Source organism: Seriola aureovittata, chromosome 19 (assembly GCF_021018895.1).
Source record: "Seriola aureovittata isolate HTS-2021-v1 ecotype China chromosome 19, ASM2101889v1, whole genome shotgun sequence".
Classification (NCBI taxonomy): Eukaryota; Metazoa; Chordata; class Actinopteri; order Carangiformes; family Carangidae; genus Seriola; species Seriola aureovittata.
This window is the reverse complement of record NC_079382.1, coordinates 18,319,813-18,343,469: the sequence shown is the minus strand read 5'-3', so window position 1 is coordinate 18,343,469 and position 23,657 is coordinate 18,319,813. Positions and strand designations below refer to the sequence as shown.

Genomic DNA, 23,657 nt, shown 5'->3' with positions numbered 1-23,657 from the left:
AAAATGCCTTGCTGTGCGGTTAATTGACTAACAGAAGGTGTGGAAGTCTGTGCTCCCGTTTTCTGAGGTGAGTGAAAGTCTAGTGTTATTTTATTTAAATGTTAACACTAATTAGCAGGTATCGGTTCATACGTTCACCACACCTGGCTGGTTAGCTTAGCTCATTAGCTAGCTAATTAGCTTGGGTTAGCCAAGCGAGAGCAAGACGCCCAGACACCCAGGTGTGCTGACAATGCTAACAGGTGTGAATGCTTGCCACAGTAAGTAAACCGACTTGCACTGAAGTCTCGGCTCCACATCAGTCGCACCTCATTGGCCATTTTTGGACAAGCAAAGAGTAGGTCCAATAGTCTGTTTTCACGTCATGCACTGCCAAGATGACATTAGCAGAGCTTCAAAACCGTTCTTCAGAAACCTATGCATGACGTCACAGAGACTACATCCATCTTCTTATACAGTCTATGGTTGCAGTGGTATGTTTGAGCTGTACTTGTAGGCAGTTATATTTTGCCTGGGAATATGTATTAACTTGTACTGGACGTTGTGTCTGCGACTACACATGGCTAAACAGCTTGTCACTCTGAAAACTGACTGATCTGGTATGCTGTTGTGTTATATTGTTTTCTATCAATGCAGTAACTGTGGTAGTGTATTCAGCCTTATCTTCCATAAGCCTCACCACCTCCTGTCTGTGTGTTGCTATGACTCAGGCTCCCCACAACCGCCAGAGCAAACAAGAGAGCATAACGTGATCTTCAGAGGTCATTAAGTTTCTATTTATTTTATTTTCTCATTTATTTCTTCATTGCTCTTCTTACAGTGGCCTTGCAGTTACATGATCACAGAGTACATCAATATTATGTAGGTGTAGTGAACCAAGGTGGAGGTAAAGTGTGTGTGTGTGTGTGCATGGGGGGTGGGGGGGTGGTGGAGTTTACGAGATGTCGTGAGAAATAGTTTTGAGGAAGTTGGTATGCAGCCTTTGGGAATTTTGGGAATATGGAATTTAAAGAGGATTATTTCAGACACTATGAGAGCAACAGCAGCTTGTATGACAATACGAAAATCACGAAAACTAAACAAGTTGTCTTTAACATTTACAACAACATAAATTACATTTTCACAGTTATCTGGTTAACTTGTCCCAGGTTATATAACAGTACTATCGTCCGTACCTGTAGGGCGCTTTAAATAGTTTATTCCCCTAATCATGCAGGATTTGTGTAGAATTCATAAAGCAAGCCTCCTTTTAATTTGAATAGATGGAAGAAAACTTCTGTCCGTCAATCTGCTGATGTCCGGATTCATTCAGAACCAACAATTTCTTAGTCCTGGAAGATGTTTGGCCATTTTGTTGCTCATTAAGAAGAGAGACTTGTCTGACAAATCTGTAGCATAATTGATACATTTTGTCATTTTGTACATAATTGGGCCGGATTTGGAGGGATTTATATACCAAAGCTGAAATAAAAATGTAGGGCTGATAATGATAATTTTCATTATTGATTTATCTGTTGACTAATTTTTTTTTTTTTACAAATAGTGAATTAATCATTTGGTCTATGAAATTTAAGAAAATAGAAAAAATTTCCTTCAACTTACTTCAGAAAGCAAGGCATGTTCCTACTAAATGATTTAATTTAGATTTAATAACTACAACCATTGTTTCAATATCTAATGCAATATTATTAATCCTTCAACAGATTGTTTGACAAATTATAGTATCTTTTATGGGGCTGTGGATCTTTCTCAAATTATTCTGACATTTCTTGCACTGTTTGGTTATACTGGACCTATTTCTTTCAAGTAGTCACCATTATGTTTTTTGTCTCATGTTGCATACTGAAGAACTAAAAATCAAATGGCTATGTGATCATGTTACTAATCATTATGCATGGCTAAATCAAGCATATCTGGAAAGGTGATCTGAGGTACGAACTCTATTTCTGAGGCGGTCAAAAATTCTATTATAGCATGGCGACACATCTGTGTATCTGACAACAGACATCTCGTGGTATCCTTTTAAGGGGGTTAATAAAAAAGTCACTGTTGCAAAACACAAAATGGCCTTGATACAGAATGCTGTATATTCAGAGAGGGTTCAGTGAATCATTGATTAGCACCAGAAACTCAGTAATTAATTGGGTGCTAAGATTTCAGACTTTCTGTATTTTTCTTTTTTTTATTTAGCTGTCCACAACTATCTCCCTCTTATCTCCACAGAACCTCTCATTGTGTTATTTATTTTTGCCAGTTACATGCCACCAAAGCTCATTGAAACAGATGAAGAAGGCTCTACAAGACACTTGTGTAGGGGACAGGTTCATTGTTACATCTCCTACTGGTCAACAAAAGAGGCTGTGAATCCCTTAATGCTCCTTATATTGTAAAAACACACGTCATACTCTTACTGCAGTGTAATTTATGCAAGGTGTAAAAACTGCAGGAATTCTGTTGATTTGTCATAGTATTTTTTACGTAAAATGAATGCGTGTTTCCCCCTCATTTCAGATTTTATGTGGGACCACAGCATGAAGGCTACACAAATGTAAGTAGTGCTTAAAACCTTTCTGCTGTTTTGTAGCATGAAGATGTATCATGGTTGACTTTCTGCCACAAATATGAGTTGAAACAGGGCACTTTCATCATGTAGCTCTCTGTTGTAGCCATTTGTTAGTAAACTAGTCCCAGTCTGTGATTCAGACAGGAAATATGCAGTCAATCTGTCGGAGACTCTCAGCATGAGAGCCAATCAAGTGTCAGTTCTACAGTTTGACCACAGGGTGGCACGGTTTCCTTCAGCTAAGTCTCAGCTTCAGTCAGAGGGGCTCAGCAGCCAGTTGGTCACAGTGGAAGGCACATTCAGGAAGGCTCAGGAGCCAACAGGCACATTATCAGGACAGTGTGTGTGTGTTAGATTTTGGGCCTCCAGCCCTGTATGAACTGTGTGATCTTGGTGACATGGAGTCGACTCAGGTGGAAGTCATGTGACAGGATGTCCTCAGTCAGCTGCACCAGGAGGCTGCCATCAATTCGCTCCCTCTGAAATACAGCTACCGCTGCCTCTGATAGGCCAATGAAACGCAGGCATGCCGACACCTCCTCCAATGACAGAGCAGACAGGTCAGCAGGAGGTCGCCAGGTGGGGTCAGGGGGCGGGGACAACCCTTCGGTGATCCCTGTGGATGTCCCACCGCCCTCTGCACCTCTAGAGGAATCTGTCGTGGGATTGGCAGTGGGCTCAGGCGAGGGGCAAGGGGACTGGCGGTTGAAGGGGTTCAACGCCCCAAAGGGAGCGAATCGACTCTGTGGAGGTGGCGGCCTGAGTCGGGGACCGGAGGACGTGAAAGAATCCACCCACGGCTCTGCCCAGGTGGCCTGTGCTGGCTGAGGATTGGTTGTGTTGTCTGCAGAGATGGCAGGGACTGGCTCAGGACTGGCGGGGTTAGGGGCAGGGCAGTCCGCCCAGGAGCATGGGTAACAGTAGAGAGAAGCATCTGGAGAGGGTGAGCAGCTGGGACAGGGCAGGAGAAATTATATTAGTTGCTACAATAAGTTATCATGACTTAACACCAATAAATCCCATGTGAAAAACTGAAATCATTTTTGGGCTATAGTTTATACAGTCTATATGTCTTTTCCTGGTAAGTGTTTTTGCAGCAGATTTACAGGTCAAAACACATCTAACCTTTTAAAGTTAAAACTAGGCTAAACATGGATATTTTCAATATTAATTATTTCAACAGTATTTAAATGACTATCATTAAAATGCAGTTGATACAGTTTTTCTATGTCAACTAGACATGTAACTGTAAATGTGTAAAATTCCCTTTCTTGCTGAGCACTTTAAGGAACGTCTCATTTATGTTGTGTTGTGAACATTTACAGTTACATTACAAGTGGTCAAACTCCATCTGCTGATGAAGATCATGTCATCTAATCGAAAGCTCCAGAACAGCTCACTAATGGAGCTTTTGCCTAGAATCTTTTCTCTTTTCTCAGTTGCTATTTCCAAAGTCATGGCTGATTGTATTTACAATTATCCCTATTATGTTCTCTATTCAGAGTGAGAACAATGAGATTTTACGTCATCCTTTGATTAGGAAACACTGGTAGCCAGTGAAGAACAATTTGACATAAAAGAACGCTGTCCTCTTCCTGTTTGTACCATAAAGCACGTGCAAATCAAAACAGTGTTGATTCCAGAAGAGGCTCTCTGAGTAATTATACTAATAATTCCAAAGAAATGTGATAATGATTTATTGATAATATAAAGGCTGATTTGTTATGTTTTTGTAACAACAAAATTGTCATACTGTACCTGTCCTGAAGTCCAGAGGAGTAGAAGGAGAGGTTGGGTCTCGGGGAGGTGGAGGTTTTGGGGAAGCGAGGTGGGATGGGCGGGCTGGGGGCCGGACTGGAAATGGAGCCCCCCTTAGAGCAGCGAGGGGGGACCGGAGGGGCAATCAAGTAGCGACATTCCTCTCTCACCTACATACAAACACACACATAGAACAAATGAGAGCTACAACAGCAAAAAACTGTAACTCCTAAAACTTGACTTCTCAGGAGGTTTTAGTTTGCGTGTGAATGTGTGTCTGCTGACTTATCTCAATGTTCTGCTTGGTAAATGTCAAACTTAGTGACCTTTACACCTCAAACAAACTCCCTCACATCCAGTATAAAGCTCTTCACACACACATTCACAAACACACACACACACACATATGCACACTCTCCTGTCGTGTCTTGGCAGGCTAAATATCAGGGAATGAGGAACGATGTGTGACAGGGTATAATCCAGCTGCATAGCAGACATCAGCACCCACATACCCTCTCTGTACTGCTGTTAGCTGCCATCACTTCAAAAGAAAAAAAGTTAATTAAACAAAACAAGCATGATAATGGCCCCCCTTTCAAACACAGACACCATATGCACTAACATATGAACACGAACGGTGGGGAACAGCAGCAACAAAAACAAGCTTGATTTCAACATGACACAACATTCTCTGGTTTTAAAACCATTTGTTTTTTAGGGTGTTTTTCATACAGAGGAACATAAGGAGCATGAGGAACTGTAGCACTGCACAACAACCCTACACATACATTTTGTAAAAAAATGTTTTGTTCATCTCAAAGTGATGTACCACAGTAATGACAGCACCACACATTGTTCATTAATATTTGTACTTTTCTTACTGTCTGCTTGCTACAGTATGTACGTCATTTTCAATCATTAGAGGGAGAATAACTGGGTTACCACAAATAACTACTGAGTCAAGTACACAGGACTGATATCAAGAGCCTTTCCTCTATAAGAAATAACCAAAGTCCTTTCCCCTTAACTAACTAATCTCTTTTCCACTGGAGGTCATAGGATTTGAATGTACACAAAATAATAAAAATTATTTGTTAAATTTACCCTGATATATAAACCCATGACTGAACCCTTAAAAAGCTGGTGGAACACAGGCTGTGCAGGAGGAGGGTTTTGTGACTCGTTTTGTCATAAAAACTAAGGAAAGGTGGTTTGAAATAACTGGATTAATGTTTCAACATTTACTTGATCAACAGAAAAACAATCAAGAACAATTCTAAAAATCGATTAATTGTTTAAGCCATTTGTCAAGCAAAAAATGTAAAGTAGTCTCTCTTTCCAGAGTTTTATATGACTGGTAAATTAAATTAAATTGAATATGTTTGGGATTTTAACTGTTGTTCATACATTAAGCTATATGAACATGACCTTGGGTTATGGGAACTGATCTTCGTTTTTTATTATATATTTTTTAATGCATTTTTTATTATATGGAAAAAAAAAACAGACTAATATGAAGCAATAAATACAGCAAACATGTAACTGCAGCCTTAGTGATGACGTATGTATTCATGTGCTCTGAGCACATGGGCTGTGAGTGTATGACGGCCTTTCCAGGAAAGCTCTGGTGTGTGTGTGTGTGTGTGTGTGTGTGTGTGTGTGTGTGTGTGTGTGTGTGTGTGTGCGCATGTTTGTGTGGTCAGTGAGGTTTAAAAGCTGTAATGTATGAATAATTCAAGCCAGGCATCCTGACTTTTAACAGCCGGATGCTGCTGTGGACAGATAAGAGGAATAAGAGACAGAAGGACAAAAAGAAAGACAAAGAGTTAAAGACTGAAACTCACAGCATCAGATTTTGGAGGTACAGGTGGTGGGGTGGACACTCTTGTCACCACAGTACCAAGAGAACCGTCCAGTGAGGAAGATGAATGGAAGGAGATGAGGTTTGGTTCCTTCCCCAAACCCTCTGCGTTCTGATTGGTCCAGAGTTCCTCGTAAGGGATTTCCTCACTGGTCCTCATTTCAGCCTCAGTCCATTCAGGAGTCACATACTCCCTCTCCTCACCTGGTCCCTCCCCGAGTCTCTCTCCAAGAGAGTCCCTACAGCGCTGTGATAGGCTGTCCGAAACCCCTCCCCCATACCCACACATTGAGAGGCGCTGCAGTGCCGGTGCCAATGAGTCCTGACCCGACACACACATGCGAGAGCGCCGTGGGCTCACACACTCCTCGGTCATACACTCCAGCTCTGGCCGGGTTTCTCTAACTGCACGAGAGTAGGCATCTGGGTCAAATGCGTGTCGCAACAGGAGGCTCTCCAGCGCCGCTGTGTGAACGGAGACCTCGGCCACATTAAACCGGGGCATGCAACGCAGCAGCAGGAAATGGGAGGGGGAGACCTCCTGTCGGCGTAGTACCATGCAGAGCACCACCGTCTTGCTGACGATGTTGAGCAGCTTGTAGCGGTGGCCCTCTCGGACCGCATGGCGGTCGTAGGGGTTCCGTGGTGGTCGTGAAGGTACGGACACATTGACGGGGAGGCGAACTCTCTCGATTATGCTTCGTACCGTGTGCTCCCCTCCCAGCATGCCTTGTTCCAGAGGGGAGCGTGTGCAAAAGCGTCCACGGCAGCCAAAGGGCAAGCTGACACTCTGATTGGTGCGATGGTTCATACAGACCAGGCAGGGAGTTTTACCTGAAGAGGCGCAGAAAGAAAAGTTAACACCTGCGCATGTGTTGTTTTTGGCTACATAAATTCAACTCAGTTGGCGTTACGTAACGTGCACCGTGGCAGCCGTGACTAGGGAAAGCGATGTCTGGAAATACTTTGATAAAGAAAGACGACAATAATGTGCAGTTCAAGATATGTGGTGTTAAAATTGCATATCGTGTTCTCCGACAGCCAAACAGTAGGCTTGGTCGGGGAGGTCCGTGTCCGACTGGAAACACAAGCTTAACATTCCCCTTGTATTTCCAGTCGGACACGGACCTCTCGTATTTCTTTTTTTACGGTAACCAAAATGTGATGAATTCACAGTTGTGCTTTAGGGTTTTGGCTCTACCCACAGAGCTGTGTGCTATGCTGATGTGCGCCTCCTAACTACTGTTGTGCAGCTTGTGTTTTCTCCTTACAAGTTTCTGATGTTGGTGGAGATGAAGATGTTGCTGATAGTGAAAACAATATTAAGCGAGCTAAAGAAAGGCTTAGTGATCTGCTCAGCTTCTACAGCAAACCTTCTGTGATCACAGTTTGGTCAACGAATTAAAGAAACACAAAAATGGAGACTGGACGCCTTTTCACAACTATGAACCCATTTTTTTTTGTTGTGAAAGAAGACAAAGATATAAAGCACCTTTTTTTTTGCAGAAATTGTAGTTTTATAGATATTTCATTTTCAGCCTTTTCAAGAGTTATAATCTTTAAACTGAACCAACCAGTTCATCAATCATCCATATCAATTAGAAAATCAACAGCTGGTGTCCCTTTTCAAGAATGAATATTTCATCCCATACAGTATTAACACTAATGTCACTCATTCCCTCTTCCTTATTCTCATATGCAACCACTGAAATAGGACTGTGAAACACAGACCTCAACACACTGAATTTGGCCTTTACTTACTCCTAGGAGTCTTTCCCAGGCGTCTCAGGAGAGCGCTCAATCCCGTCTTTTCCTTAGACGGTGTGGCACAGAGAAGCTCCGCTTTCCCCATGAGTGACAGCTCATCTCCAGCCTGCAGAGTGAAGCTGTAGGGCTCACTGTCCTCACTGAACTCCCCTGAAACAACCTGCAGCACACAGGCATGGATAAGTGGATGTGATAATGCATTGCTACAGGGTTGCGTGCAGACTTAGTCATGCTACTGAAAATCCTAGATAGAATATTACCTGCATACTGAAGGCGAAATAAAGTAAAGTAGAGCAGGAAATGCTTTATATGAAGATGTGAAAAAGTGCTAACCTTGACACTAAAGGTGATTGTCTCCATGACAAAGACCCGGTCAGGGAAGACTCCAGCAACTTCCTCCACACTGGAGAAATACTGGACCGGATCCCTGACGTCCCGGTCTTCATCCAACAACTTGAACTTGCCTATGAGGACAGAGGAAACAGGAAGCGGGTGATTGGGGTGGGGGGGTGGGGGTGGGGGTGATAAAGGCGGACAAGGGAAGAAGTTGGTGAAGGAAAGGACAGAAGAAGAATACAGTGGAGGCAGTCCAAAGAGGAGAGGATGATGAATAAGAAGGGTAAAGGAGGGAAGGAAGGAGGACAAGGAAAGAGACAAGAAGAGAAATTAGCCCAAGGAAGAAGACGAGGAAAGGAAGGAAAAAGAAAGGGTAAAGTTTTTTGTTCTCTTTCTTTTTTCTATTATTTGACTTCCTGCAGTCTTACTTCAAACACACACACACACACACATTCGCAGTAGACACCGTTTGGACGAGAAGAATACAAAGACACCTCCGTGACCTATGACCTGGCACCAGCTCTTGGCCAATCAACAGCCGACGGGGTTGGCATAGCAACCAATAAAGGACCCCCATTCTCACGCAGAGCAGAGACACATCACCATGGAGACACTCACACACACAACTCTCTCTCTCTCTTTTACCCTTCTTCCCTTTGCTCATCCCCTCCTCCGTCTGTAAATCTTTCACACTTATGTGCTCCAGTGTTGCAGTCCAGTAACTGTGTTTGTGTTCTTTAAACTGTACATTTTTTTTTGGTTCGTACCACTTTGTGATGTTGTAAAGGAATGCACAATGTGCTCCAAGTCAGCTGTGTTTAAAGAATATTTTTAATGGCGCTCACATTTTTCTTGCATTGAACTTCGATAACCCTCGAAGGATCCTCTTTTTTCTCACAGAGTCAAAGTGTTTGTGTGTGAGGGAAAGAAAAAAAGTTTTTTTTTTTTTTTTTTTTTGTCTGGGAGGCAGAGCAGAATACCAAACTCCACCATCCTCCTCGCCAGCACCTCCCTCCTTCCCTCTCGCCCTCTTTCTCCTCCACCCCCCACCTTCCAATTCAAACACAGCCCCCAGGATAAGGAGCTTCCACCCAACGAACAATACCAGCAAGTGCTACTTTTCCACACAACCCACCAACCCCCTTCCCTAAAAAAAAGTGACAGGCTGAGGAGGGGTTTGAAACGAAACAGGCTTTACAGCTATACCAAACAAAACTCCAGCTCCATCTAGGAAACTCTTATAAGAGGATTTTATAGCTAGAAGTGAGACTCCAAATGTTACTGAGATGTGACAACACACCAAAGATCTACTATTACTCTGTGAGAAAACGTTTGAAGAAATAAAAACAGAATCATTCTGAGGCTTTTAAATCCCTACACATGAGTATTTGGCCACTACTTCCACTTCCCTGAAACCTTATTCATGACAAGGGATCATTCAGCTTTTCTGTCCTCTACATTTTAGTCATCCTTGCCGCTCTATGATGAACAGAGGAGGATGCAGACAGACACATCGAGAAGGAGGAGGGAGCATCCTGTTGTCCATCCCCAGGGGGAATCCTATATTGCTCTCCTCCTAAGCTTATTTAGACTTCCTGTATGAAGTCATCATACAGACGTTATCTCATCACTGGTGATGGCCTCTGATTCAACAACTCACATGTCAGAGAGACATAAAGATAGTCCTAAAAGTAAGCAAACAAATTAATTGGCTTTGCTGTCTCGCTTTTTCTTGTCTACCAAAATGTATCATCAAAATAAGGCAGTACTAATGAGGACATCAGGTTGATGTAATGCTACAGGATCCAACAACCCAAAGTCACCCTATGGCAGCTCTTAAGGCTATTTCCTATTAGACTCTTACAGAAAAGCCACTTTTCCAACAGTGGAACCATTTTGGTTCCGTATCCCCAGTTACTTCCCCCCAAAAAAGTCCCTGCCATGAACATTATTGACTGAATAGACACTGGTATTTTCAAAAACTGGAAACCAGTTGATTTAAAAAAAAAAAAAAAAAAAAAAGGAGCAGCAAGAGAAGGCAAATCCTACAACAAAGAAAATGATGATTCAAAACTCAAATGAATCATGTAGCTGCTGTTATGCGTCTTTTTAATTTCTAGACTTAGCGCTCTAAAAATGATTATCCAAGGTGACTGCAGTTATAATTCCTTAAGTTTCAGCTCTGGTTAATTTGGAAACACCCATAGTTACAAGTGGTAGCACTTGGAGCATCTTTGTCATGTATCGTGTGAATGAGCCAGCTCTTGTCTTTTGGGTTTTATCCAGTGCTATGAGTTCTTGAGCTTGGTTCTTGGATCTTATCTTGGTTCTTGCTAATATCGGAAATACTTGCGGTCACATGCTTCCGATTGTGAAATGCTACAATGTCTAAAATGACAATGATCTCAACGAAAAGGAGCCTGAGAGGCAGCGGTAGTGTGAGGTAACATCTGTGCTCCATCAGTGGAGGAAGCAATGGAGAGGAGGCATTAAGATCCAGTTACACAGCAAATAATGTGACTGGATGGGGAGTCTGAACAATGGGATTTTGGGGATGAGCTCCGGTGAGGTCATACTGACTTGACTCATTCAGCAGGAAGATGAAAAGTGAATGGACAGGAGGAGTCAGGGAAGGTCACATCTACAGTAGTAGTAGTTGTATTGAGTGTGTGTATGTACACTAGGGTTTAATTATAGGGTTTCAGTGTTGAATGTTGAATTTCATTCAAGTTTTAATACATGACTTCTTCACACAAATCACATTTTTCTTTTGTCAGGACCAATGGCCAAGCAACAAAAAGAAACTGTTACTGGTCCGACACATAAGATCCTCTAAAATGATGAACTGTTGTAAATATTTACTGTAGAGGCATGAGAGTGGTATCACGGAAGCAAATAAGTATTTCCCAAGATTTCAAATTATTTCTTTATGGGTTTTCTTAATCAGAGGGAAGTCACACAAACATGTTAAGAACATGCAAACTAAAAAGAAAGCTTCCAATCATCCTAGATGGTCTGCAACTAAAGGTTTTTTTCAGTATTGATTAATCTTGTCCAACCAACAGTATAAAACCCAAAGATATTCAGTTCATGACAAAGAAATGCAGAAAACTTTACAATTGTGAAGCTTATCAAAATAGTTACTGTATAACTTTCTGTTCTTTAAGTAATTGATGAATCACACAATAATTTCAGCTCTGCTCATGAACCTGCAATATGCAAATGTACTACTTCACTGTTAAATCACAGTTTAAATCATAGATTGTGACTGTAAGGATTATGTGAAATTCTCCTTCTCTATGAAGAAACCCTCTTTGGGAGTTTATATTCGTCAGACTATGTCTTGACTTGAAAGATCTGAGCTTTTGAATAGTGTTGTCTGCCAAGTTCATGATGAATCACTAAATACCAAAATAATTAGGACACTGTTCTGTTGAGAGATCTATTGTGACTAAATTGTACAGTGTTGTGTTCATTTTCTGTTCCTGTTTATTATCTGATTTACATCAAAATGAACTCTTATCAGCCTGGTTGAAATGGGAACAAACTATTGAACCTAAACTTATTTTAGCATTTAAATTAATTAAATTTTACAGCACCACTGTGGCTTAGAGGTTAAGATGACATCCCTGCTTTGAGTCTGGCTGGGAACAATTCTTGTTTCCTCATTTTCCTGTCAAAACTCCTTTATCACTGTCTGATAAAGACATCAAAATAATTAAAAACATACTTTGTCTTAAAGAGCCATCTATGCACCCTCGTAATTTCTAAATTTCATTAAATGTCATTGCAGGTTTTCCGGGAAATTTCTGCACATTGTGCCAACCCCCCAAAAAGACATGAATTCCCCACCAAATATAGAACAAGCGGAAAATGTTGACCTGCTAAAAAAAAAAAGAAAATGTATTTATTTTTACCCCCTAGAGAAAAAGTACATTTTAGGGAAGAATTGGTACTTTTAGGATGAGGACAAATTTTGACTAATAAGGAATATTTGTCCATGGTAGTGGAGAAAAGCTGTGTGTGTGTGTGTGTGTGTGTGTGTGTGTGTGTGTGTGTGTGTGTGTGTGTGTGTGTGTGTGTGTGTGTGTGTGTGTGTGTGTGTGTACTCTCACCCTGGTATTGCAGAGGGATGTCTATCTTGGGTCCAATGACGTAGTGTCCCTCCTCTAAGCTGTGAGCCGTCACTGTGGTCCACTGACGACAGGAGTGTAACAGCACCACATCTTCCTCTGACAGACCCTCCACACATTCACCTGTAACACACACACACACACACAAATCAACACAGAAATGGATTAGGGATAAACAAACAGTCTGCTGGCCTATGGTTTTCATTTCTAAGGTCACAGTAAGTGGCTCAGCAATGGAAAACACTAAAACACATCCCCACACACACAAACACACACATGCGTTCAGGATTCAGTGTCACTAATTACCACCATCAGTGACGGTTCACCACCCCTAACCTACTCATCAGGACCCCGCTATGCAACTGGCAACCTACTATTACACAGCCCCCATACACACACACACACACACACACACACACACACACACACACACACACACACACACACACACACAGCTCCCCAGCTTTCACTAGAGCCATCATGTAGCACAACAGCATTGATTTCTGCTGATAGCGCAGTGGTACAATTCAATCACTCTCTCTCTCACACTCACAGACTCACACACAGATCACATGGATGCACATCTTTTTGTTCTTGTTACTGAGGGAGAGCAGTTACTCCCAAACCTTTTAGTCCAACAGTCATGTTGATGGATGGCTGAATAGAAACAGAAGAGTCTGTAAGTAGAAACACAACAGGTGCTCTGATGAAAAGATAATGATCGTCAGAGGACCTTTTTGTTCTATTGGGAGTTTAGCTCATTGTCACTTGAGACTTGACACTAAAATCATATCTGTGTGTCTCAGTTCGCTCTGGCTGGTGAGCACATCAAAGTTTTTGCTGTATAAGGTTCAGTTCACCCAAGTCAGACATATCTTCTCTCTTATCCTCAGAGGTGTCAGGTCACACAGCAATGTCATTTTCCACAGAAAACACATTTATGTCCAATTCAAACAAGCTCTGATGAAGGTCTGTTTGACCAAAAATGTACACGCGTAATGTACTTTACAATCATGACATGACTTTGTCTGATTGACTATTTGTCAAGCGGTTTCAGTGAATTTGAGAGAAAGCAGTCTGGAGCATTAATACTGTATACACACACACACAACCACACACACACAAACACATACCACTGAACCATCCAGATAAAACATTGTTGTTGCTGTTGATAAGATTTAAATGGATGTCAGTACGAAATGCTTACATCATACCCTGTTGTAAATAACTAACCATCATCTGGGTTGGCTGCCTGTGCAAACAAGCAGGCATCTGTGGGCTAGCTACACTGCGGTTAATATACACCTCCGGGTGCCCCCTCTATACAACGCACACGCGCGCCGGCAGAAATAAGGTGCGTAATTTTCGGGGACCATGACATGGCTCGGGTGCGCGCTTTTGTTCACCAGGGAAAGTTGGAGGTTTTTCCTCCTCGTCGCTGCTCGTTAGTATTCACCACATTCACCGACAGATTACAGCATTTACATATGAAAAGAATTGAGCAGCACTTCAGCAGCACAACAGACACTTTGTGGCTTTCCGGGCCTCCCTGGACTGGAACAACTTTGGCCATGACACCCATCGCCCGTTCCCAAAGTAAAGCCACCAAATCTGGTTCAGTGGAGAATCATGTTGGCACGAAAACACAACACAAATAAATAGAAAACTGAACACAAATGTTAAATAATGACTCTCTTATCCAAGTCAGTGGGTTAGTGTGAACTATGAAAGTCTGTGTAATTGCTGCAGCTGCATCAAGGTAGCCAGATTTAACCAAAAAAATTACGGAAATAAAGCCATGGTGGTTTCAAAATAAGAGCACCAAATGTGGCCAGGGAGTGGGGTACAGTCAGTAAAACTTGTTAAAATACTGCACACCTTGAACCAAAAGAAGTATAGTCATTGATAGGGACATTAGAAATTTCTTCTTTAATATTTTGTCAGATGACATCAATAATGTCTAAAATACTGTACGTGATGAACAAAAACATAACTGATGTGACTAATGTATACATGGTAAAGCCATTCTAATTCAAAGAAAATCTGGACTACATATTTATTGGACCTGTCAGCCAATAGTGAAAAGTAATGCTACAATTGCAAAGCACATCAGGCATCAAAAATTCACATATTTGACTAAAGTGATTTATGCTGTTTGTCACTTGTAGAAAGTGTTCACTAAGTGCCAGGGACTGTTTAATTAATTGATCTGATCAATATAGTAGTATAATATAGTATAATACAGGCTTGTAAACAGCTGAGAGAGACTATAATCTCTTAAATGTTATTTGGTATAAAACATTACAAATCTCACATTAGTAAACGTAATAATACTGTGTGCAGTTTACTGGAATCGGTAGGTGCCTGATGATGTTGCCTACCTAGACAAAGTTGTTAACCTCTAGTTAGTGAGAGACCAACAAACATAATTTTAGAAAATTAAATAACACTTATTTGACTATCTTTCCTTTAGAAGACACAATCTTCTATATACACATTGCAAATTCATTTAAATTTATGCTTTAAACTGTAATGGTATGCCCATCAGGGCTGCAACTAACAACCCTGTTCTTTATCTAGTATTTTGCAGATTATTTCTAGTTTACATTAATAATAAACACAGAGAAGAAGCAACTCATCGCATTGGAAAAGCCAAAGCTGTGGGATTAATTGGTATATTTGTTTGGAATTCACTTAAATCATCATTCCATTATCAAAATAGTTGGTGGCTAATTGTCTGTCACTTGATTAATCAATTAATCAATTGATTGTTTCAGCTCTAATCCCCATGTGAATATTACTGCCTAAATTTCTTTGCAAAGATAGTACAAGGTTACCCTCTAAGCTACTATTAGTTAATTACACTTATTAATTTGTTTTATCATTTAAAAGTTAATTTATCTCTAAAAAGCTTTCCTTTATTAAAAAACATTCTGATATGGTTAAGGATTTATTTTGAAAGTTTTGACCGGAAGCGGAAACTTTTCCTGACAATCTTGACACTACCAAAACGCTCCACAGATTCTTCAGTAAAATGATTCATCTGTCATCACATCCCAGCGTTGATACACCTACAAAACCCCGTAGGAACACACCTTACTCGACAAGTTTAAGTCTTTCACTTTTCCTGACTGGAAATCCATATTTATCGTTGTCCATCTTCATATCTGTCACAGTTGTCTTACCTCTGGGCAGTGAGGCGACGGAGGAGCGGTAATTAGCTAACAGTTGCCAAAAGAATATACAACAGCCCTGAAAGTTTTTAACGGCCGTGCTCGCGGTCGATGCCCCCAGGTGAGGATTGTCTCTTACCGTGGGCCAGACGGACCAGAGTGGGTAGACGGAACTTGCTGACCACCGCGTCCAACGGCAGCGCCAACGGGCTCCAAGTGATCTCCGACAGGCTCGCCGACAACTTCTCCATCCTCCCGGGTCATCACGGTACCGGAGATAATGGTGATGATGATAGTGAAGATGATGATGATGAGGATGATGGTGGCGACGATGACGATGAAGTGGAGGAGGATGAGGGTGATGGTGGTGGTATAATGGCAAAGAGTTTCGCCATGTTTGAATGTAGGAAAGAGGGAGCGCAGTCACAGTCGTTGCGCACGAGCGGTGGGAGGGAGCGCGAGCCCTCTCTCTTTCTCCCTCTGTCATTTAGTTTTTGTCCACCACCCCCGTACATACACGTGAACGAAATAGCAAAGCAAAAGTTGGATGTTGTACTTTTTATAACTAACTGTAAAAAAAAAAAAAAAAAATCAAACAAACACGTAAAGAAATCGCCCGTCTATCTTTCCAAGATAACTGTTTGATAACCTGCCTTGTATCTTCATGATGATTTTCCCATTAATTATTAGACCGCTTTGTCCAAACACGTTGATCTGAACAGGTGCGTAGGTGGAACGATAGCAGGAGGGACTTTTTGGGCAGGATTTCTCAACCTTCTCTGGCGTGTAATAATGGATTACTGAACAGGCCTTGCAGGCACAGGCCCAGGAGCCCAAAAGATCGGTGGACTCATGGGCCAGAGCCTGAGGTGACTTATATTTCCTGTTTAAAAGTCACAGAGCTTTGGTAAAAGATATAAAATGACACACAAAGACATGCAAAGCAACCAAAAAGAGACACAATACAATAACAGAGAGGCAAAACAACCTTAAAAAAATTGACCACAAAGATGCAAAACAGCTGAAAAGAGATGTGAAAGTACCAAAATAACCATATAGATGCAAAAAGCAAAACGAATGATTGATGTGTCATTTGTAGTTGTCTCTTCTGAATGTGAGTTTGGACTTTCCAGGGTGGAACAAGTACATCTACTCTAGTGATGTACTGGCTGTTCCTGTTATATGCTGCTCTACACCTCCAGTTCACTGCATTGTGTACTCACTTGCAGTTTGTTGATGTACTTAAGAATGTATGTGGAAAATCTAACTTACAGGCCGAGACATTTTTTATGGGGGATGTGCTTTGTATGTTTTGACATCCATGGCATAATTGGCACTATAGGAACAAGAAGCAACCATGACAGCTGCCCTAGACACTCAGAGCAGACATTTATTTAATGATGTAGCATTGATGATGTAGCAAATTCATGAGTGCTTACACACCAGACCTGTATCTCATCCCTCCCATCAAAAAGCAATCAATTAATCTCAGTCCCAAGAGGGTCACTCTACTAAAAGATTACTGCATCTGTGACATCACCAAGAGACAGAGTTGTATGACAGGGGTCTCCTAAACCTGTTTTGGGTTGGATTTTGTGTTTAGCTTTGACACAACTTGGGTGAAGTAAGCAGAAGTAATTGTGCAGGTCTATATAAAGTACCTTTACACATAAGTCTTGTCACCAGCTCAAATGGACAGTAGTGATGTGTTGCAGAAGTGGAATCAGTTTATCCACATCGTCACCCAGCACTAAACCTCTGGCCGCAGGCAGGACTCTGGTCAGCTTGCTCTCAGTTCAATGAACCAAACTGTAAACAGAAACTGATTCATTTGCTATTGATTCTTGCCAGCAAACCAGTTGTGATGCTGCAGCCCTTCATGCCATAACCCAGAGTGAGCAGTTCCAAAGAATTATATAACTGATATTAACTCTACCATTGTAACTTAGAGCACTATACACAATATCTATTGTTAGAGAGTTATGTGCATCAATGCAGGTTATCAAGTTGGCTTGTCCAATCTCAAATATTTGGTTGAATTTGTAATGTCTAGTTTCCTAAAATGAACCAACACAACACCAAATATAGCAGTGCTGTGGTTTATTTTGTCTGTTCAATTAGTTAAAATGTAAACTCAAACTGATTCACTAGCCATTAATGGCTCACTCATTCTGTTTTCACTCTCACAACAGGATATGGCAAACACTGAAATTGAAAGATACAATTGTCCAAAAGACCACTTAATCTGGATTGAACCAACCAAGGAGTTTAAGATTTCAGTGTTGTTCAGAGGTTAATTCCCACACCTATCTTTATTTTGTTAAAAGCTTTTTTCCTGTCTACAGTCACTGTTGAATACAAACAATCTCATGTAACATTATTGTCTGGCCATCATAATACAAAATGACTCTGAAAATGTCAATGATATGACCAAAGTTTTGGATAACAACTTTTATTTATTTGTTCCATATTAACAAAAATTCAAATATGAAGATGGACTTCTCATTAGCGACTGGGGCATTATTTCACAGCAGGTGGAGGGACTGTCAGCATGGTGGAAAACTCAATGGGCAGGCTCTGCAAAAAGAGAGGACAAGGAAAAAAGCACACATTTAATGAAAGATAGATTCATTTAAGTCCCTGTTCAACCAAGCACAGGCAGAATATAGTGCATTTCTTCCAGCACCAAGGATCACAGGGACCACTAAAATATCAGCCAGTAATGTTGTTCTACATGTCAGCCGTCACTGACATCTAGAGGAAAGCACATGAAACTGCACAATATCTGACATGATTCTTGGACTTGAATTTCCCTGCAGCAAAGCTCATGTTCACTGATGCAACCTTTTCCCACAAACCTTCTTTAGTGTTGAAGAAACCCAAGAAAGAGGGTAATGACTAATGGCTTACATAACCTCTCTAAAGGCTGTGTTTAACACACCTTTCTTTTCAATTTTGATGACCTATTTAGACAACTTACAGTAGATTGAGGAAATATGTCAAATGAGTTCACAGGCCTTGTGCTACTGCTGTTTGTTCTCTTCAACTGAACCCTAGCCCTAAATCTTGGGTAAATTCTAATTACAAGTATATGGCAGAATGTTTTTTTCTGTTCAAGTTCATAGAAAGACTCTGTCTCTGATCCAGGTAGTACTTTTATATTACTTGCAGGAGTGGGCAATATGGACAGAATTCAGTAGCATGGTATACAAAATCTTATACTATCTATATAATAATATCTCTATATATCATAATATAGAAAATTATCTGGAAAATAAGTTTCTCATAGATATAATGAGCAGACATTTACTACTTAGCTAATCCAGTAACTTGAATAGCTGATACATTTATGAAATAACTTCACTGCCAAAAATCTGTCCTGCTGATTTGCAACATTGCCCATAAAGGCCAATACATGCAGAGATCAGAGGTCATTAGGGATAGTTACCACCATGGTATATGATAGACCAAAATCTGATGGTAGACAAATTAATATTGCTTCGCAGTATATATAGTCATACTGTCCAACCCTGATTACATAGTATAATGAAAAAATGTTTGGCTACTTACTGGCCTTCACAGCCTTCTTGCCTAGAATGAAAAAACAAACACTGTATTAGTCACATTAGCCCATATCACTGAGACACTGTGTATTAAAATATATTGAAGTAACCCAAGCCCTGACAATTAATGCGGCGTTTAATGATACAGGATCATGGCAGTTATTCAGCACCATGAAAATCACTTTTATTTAACACCCATTTCCAACTTCAATATTCTTATCTTACAACATGATGTGCTGACAGTGAGGAGAGCTGCCTTTGTTGTGTTGTACTTATTTATGTTTACAAAAGAATCCATCTTATCCTGCACAAATAAGTGCAAAGACTGGTTGCTTTTCAATCTATTCAACCCACCATAGTTAATGTTAACTACAGTATAGGATCAGGAAGATGCTACCAAATTTGTGAAACATATCATATTCGGCAAAACAAAACCAACTACAGTACTCTACATTCAGCATCTAATATGTGGTGCAGCTGCATAAGTCTTAAACTCACCCCCATAGGAAACTTTGTAGTACAGGTAAGTCATGATGCCAAGACCAACCCACATCTCAGGGTATGCCTTTGTGTAGTAAGGGCCCATCTTGGCCCACCAATTTGCAAACATACGTCCAGCCATCTGTGGGACAAAAGCACAGACGTACAGTCAAAACAATGCTCACGCACTCGGTCAGTACAATGACACGACCTCAAATAGCAGTTTATTTCATAGAATGGGCTGGAACACCAGAGGACCTGGCCCAAAGTGCATTACATTCTTATTCGGAGAAAAAACACATCAAAATCATCCAAATTCTACCATTTTACTAATGTGTTGCTCTTAAGCTTACCGGACAGAACTACTTGGGACTGTATTTACTTAATCATAAATATAATACCTTCAGTGTAATACATTTAATACGTAAAGGATACCTTGACCTCAGCTGTATCAGGCCAAGCTAATGAATTTGGCCAGCTTGGAAAGAGTGATCAAAAGAAAGGGTAAGCTAGCAATACTCTCTTCTCTTTTATCAGCTTTCTCTGCTACTGGAGCAAAATAAGTCGTTTTTTTTAATTGACGTGTCCAATAACTTATCTTACCTGACGATAAGTTAACCAAGTGGGCTAACGCTAATGTTTCTGCTAACATTACAACCTCGCATCTACTGAAGTAAGTGTTAGCATTAGATGTATGCAAGTCCGTCACACGAAGGAAAAGAATATGTATAAGCGGACACATAGTTTATATTGTGTTCATGTAATTTGACAAGCTAACTACTTAAATGAATGAACGGCTTCTAACTAGCGTGTTAGCATCTTCTCTGCTGCAGTGCCAGGAAAGAACGCTAATTAGCTTTAGCAAGAAGCTAGGCTACCTAGCTGAGTACACCTCCAAAAGTAGCAAACAGAGCCATAGTACACAGAGAGAAAAGCTTCATTTTATATTGCTGTGGTGAGAAAACAATTGCTTTTCTGTTAAGGTTAAAGCCACCCTGCCAAATTACTAACTCTTCTCTTACCTTTCAGTTTGTCACGCTGCTGTAGGAAGGTCAACACAGCCGCTGCTGCTAAACGTCAAAGTCGTGGGACGGGACGCTTCTTCTATGCTCAGCTGAGTAATACTTCATTCACGTTTTGCTAAGCAGCGCCACCTAATGGAGGTAAACGATTGAATCATTTGATAGCCGACTAACCATCTCTTGGCTCCACCTTGAGGACTTAATCATAAATGCTGAACACTGTTATCTTTTCTCCCCTTTTTGTTTTTATGTGAAAACTAAACATTCATGACAAGTCTAGATACACAATTAATCAGTAAAGATATATTCAATGCAGTCAATTGACCCTGTAGATGATGTGTAATGTTATAACTTAACATTAAGTTAAATCTTTGTTTATAAGTCTCAGAATGAAATGTGATCTGATGTCTTATTTTTAGTGAGGCACATCAGTACCGTGTTTTTAGATAAACAATAAACTGATCACTGAAATATATTATAATTATTCTGGTGGCACACTCGACCCTTATTAAGTCAAAATAGCCAAACACACATTGACATGTCAGGGGGCACTTAGTTTGTTGACTGTCACATATTAAAGCTGGTACCAGTTTCCTTTAATTGTTGCCTTTACAAAAAGTCAGTGGACATAGATTACAATAAGCCTTTAGTGTGAAAACCCCTTGCCTCATTTTCAATTTCAGTTGCATACTGTTATCAATTTGCCTGCTTTTAGCTCTATTCTATGTTACATATTTGTAGACTTTCCAGGGGAAATTATTATTTCATACCCTATTCTGCTTTTATACAGTATCTTGTTCTGCCACTGGCATAACAGAGGTGGTGATTGTGGTGAGAGTGCAGCTGCTACGTGGCACAAAGACTGTCCACAAGCTCAGACTATGATCTGCTCACCATAGTGAGACAACAAATAAAACACTGGCACTACTCTCAAGGGTAAAAACGGCATTGTGCAACAATCTCTACTGTTAATGCAGTTACTGTACTGCACTGTTTCTGTCTTTGGGTGAAATGAATAAATAATATTAAGAAAAGAGATATTCTAGAGTCTGAATTTAATTTTAAATATTTAAAACACTTGATCCCACCTGATTTCTTTGAACTGTCATGAATTAACAGATTGCTGTGACTCAATATGAAACCTAGTGTGAAAAGTAAAAGCAGAATTAATTATTTATCACACTGGAGAGTTGTTCTGGAATTACCCCTAAAATGAAACTGAAACAATTCCACAATAATGCGCCAAATTGAGGGTCTTCCCAGTGTCCTGGTTTCCGTATCTTTATCGCAGTAGTATACAAGAAAATCAAGGAAAAGAGGAACAGATAATATATGTAAGTAGAGATATTTGTTGTGTCTTTGTTTCCTGAAATAGCAGAAACAAGCTCTGCCTTTGCTACCAAAGCAGTCAACTTTAGGATTTGACAGGATATGATTACTTTCTAGGCAAAGGGTACTAAGTTTTTACGTGAGCCTGCAGGAGTGATTTGGCAGGCCAGCAGTGAGCGTGGGCGGGACTTTCCACTCTTTTTTGTCCTCACACTCTGATAGGCAAGAGGCACCTTGTTTCATTTATGAGCACCTAAAGGCCAAGTCCTATTTGAAGCCACTCAACACAGTGGATCAACACAGAGTTGTGCCAATATGAAAGGACACAGCTGAGGAGATTTGCTCTACACCGTTCACACTCCACTGCGTTCTTCATTGTAATATGTGCTACAGTAGCTGTCTGTGGTGACTACAGCCCTGCTACAGGTATGTTGATTTGACTATGGACATTATAGATAGTGTGCTGCAGGCTCTTTCCATACAGCACTATCATTCCTCTTCCTTGAGCTTCTTGTTTGAGTGTTTGCATGTGTGTACTTGCTTCTGTGCTGTGGTAATGTAAGGGTGTGGATAAGTGTTTTCTTAATGTGAGTAATCAGACAGCGGAGGCAGCTGACACAAATGTTGCACTGCAGCATTTACTTTTGGACTTTGGGAGTTGTGGATTTGTCTTCAGTAGATGATTGAGTAATCCATGTCTCCTGAACCTTTCTGAGGTGGATTTCGTGCTGTGGTTGGAGACCGCATGGCTTCAGGTGGTGCAGAGGAAGACGATGGAGGCATTCCATTGGACATTGACAACGTGCACATGCTCCTCCAAGGTCAGTCTATTCCTGTATTTTTGTAGATGTTGTGACATGTGATCTGCTGGAGTGGAGAATAACAGTGGTGACCAACTATCTGGGAGCAACTACTTATGTAATGAAATGTTTCTGGAAAATAGAAGGAAATAAGTGTGTGTCTTTTGGAGATTCTATTTTCATATATTTTGCAACACTCTTAAATTACTTATAAATGTGGATGAATTCTGGATTTAAAGAAGTGGCTAAACAAAATTAAAAAGAAAGCGACACAGACGTATAACACCCCGACCTACAAATCACATTCTCCAGACGTAATGTTTGTTTGGTACAAGACCCAACAAAAATCACATCATCATCATTTTTATATTTTTTTCAGTGTAAATGAAATGCAAAACTGAAATCGCAATCGCATATTACAATCTCAATATCTGGCAAAATAGTTGCAATATGACTTTTATTTTTTTTGCATATCGTGCAGCCCTACTCATATCATAATTATAAACTCTAAAGTAGAACCAGTGTTTTTATAAATGCTTGCATGATATCAATCTTTTCGTATCACATTGCTTATTTCAATTCTCCTTTTTAGTTTCAAATAGTTTCCGTCTTTCATGTTCAGTCATAAAATATGTTTTTCTTGAGGAAACATTAATGAATTTTGCAATTCAGTGCTTCATGTTGAAATGTCAACACCATCTTGTGTGCGTGTGACTCTTTCTTTTAGCAAGTAATTTAGTTAACTGCTCTTTAATTACATGAGTAATCCCATGAATTGTTCTCTGACTTTGATCGTAAAACAAAATGCTCTTGTCATTTAGCACGGCATACTGAACTGTAAATGTGTAATCATGACTCTAATTGGAGAAAAA

At 40.5% G+C, this 23,657-nt stretch overlaps 3 protein-coding genes across 3 annotated transcripts in view; 1 reads left to right on the top strand and 2 right to left on the bottom strand.

Moving 5' to 3' along the window:
• Window positions 1–754: 754 nt before the first annotated feature.
• On the bottom strand, window positions 755–17,874 carry gareml (GRB2 associated, regulator of MAPK1-like). The gene is made up of 7 exons (XM_056404927.1): window positions 15,731–17,874; window positions 12,401–12,541; window positions 8,283–8,413; window positions 7,944–8,109; window positions 6,166–7,016; window positions 4,322–4,491; window positions 755–3,514 (listed from the first exon to the last, which is right to left on the bottom strand). Exons 1-7 carry the CDS (start codon window positions 15,840–15,842, stop codon window positions 2,914–2,916), a joined length of 2,172 nt encoding a protein of 723 aa, XP_056260902.1. The 5' UTR covers window positions 15,843–17,874; the 3' UTR covers window positions 755–2,913.
• Window positions 17,875–18,011: 137 nt separating this feature from the next.
• On the bottom strand, window positions 18,012–20,801 carry atp5mj (ATP synthase membrane subunit j). The gene is made up of 4 exons (XM_056404932.1): window positions 20,657–20,801; window positions 19,653–19,776; window positions 19,162–19,182; window positions 18,012–18,168 (listed from the first exon to the last, which is right to left on the bottom strand). The coding sequence occupies exons 2-4, from the start codon at window positions 19,774–19,776 to the stop codon at window positions 18,155–18,157; spliced, it is 159 nt and encodes a 52-aa protein (XP_056260907.1). The 5' UTR covers window positions 20,657–20,801; the 3' UTR covers window positions 18,012–18,154.
• A 1,914-nt stretch (window positions 20,802–22,715) lies between these two features.
• The window catches only part of LOC130160764 (nesprin-2-like), an 82,531-nt gene continuing 81,589 nt past the window's right edge, over window positions 22,716–23,657 (top strand). The window contains exon 1 of the mRNA XM_056363465.1: window positions 22,716–22,806. Coding sequence (XP_056219440.1) covers window positions 22,731–22,806 — 76 coding nt within the window. The 5' untranslated portion in view covers window positions 22,716–22,730. The remainder of the gene's footprint in view (window positions 22,807–23,657) is intronic.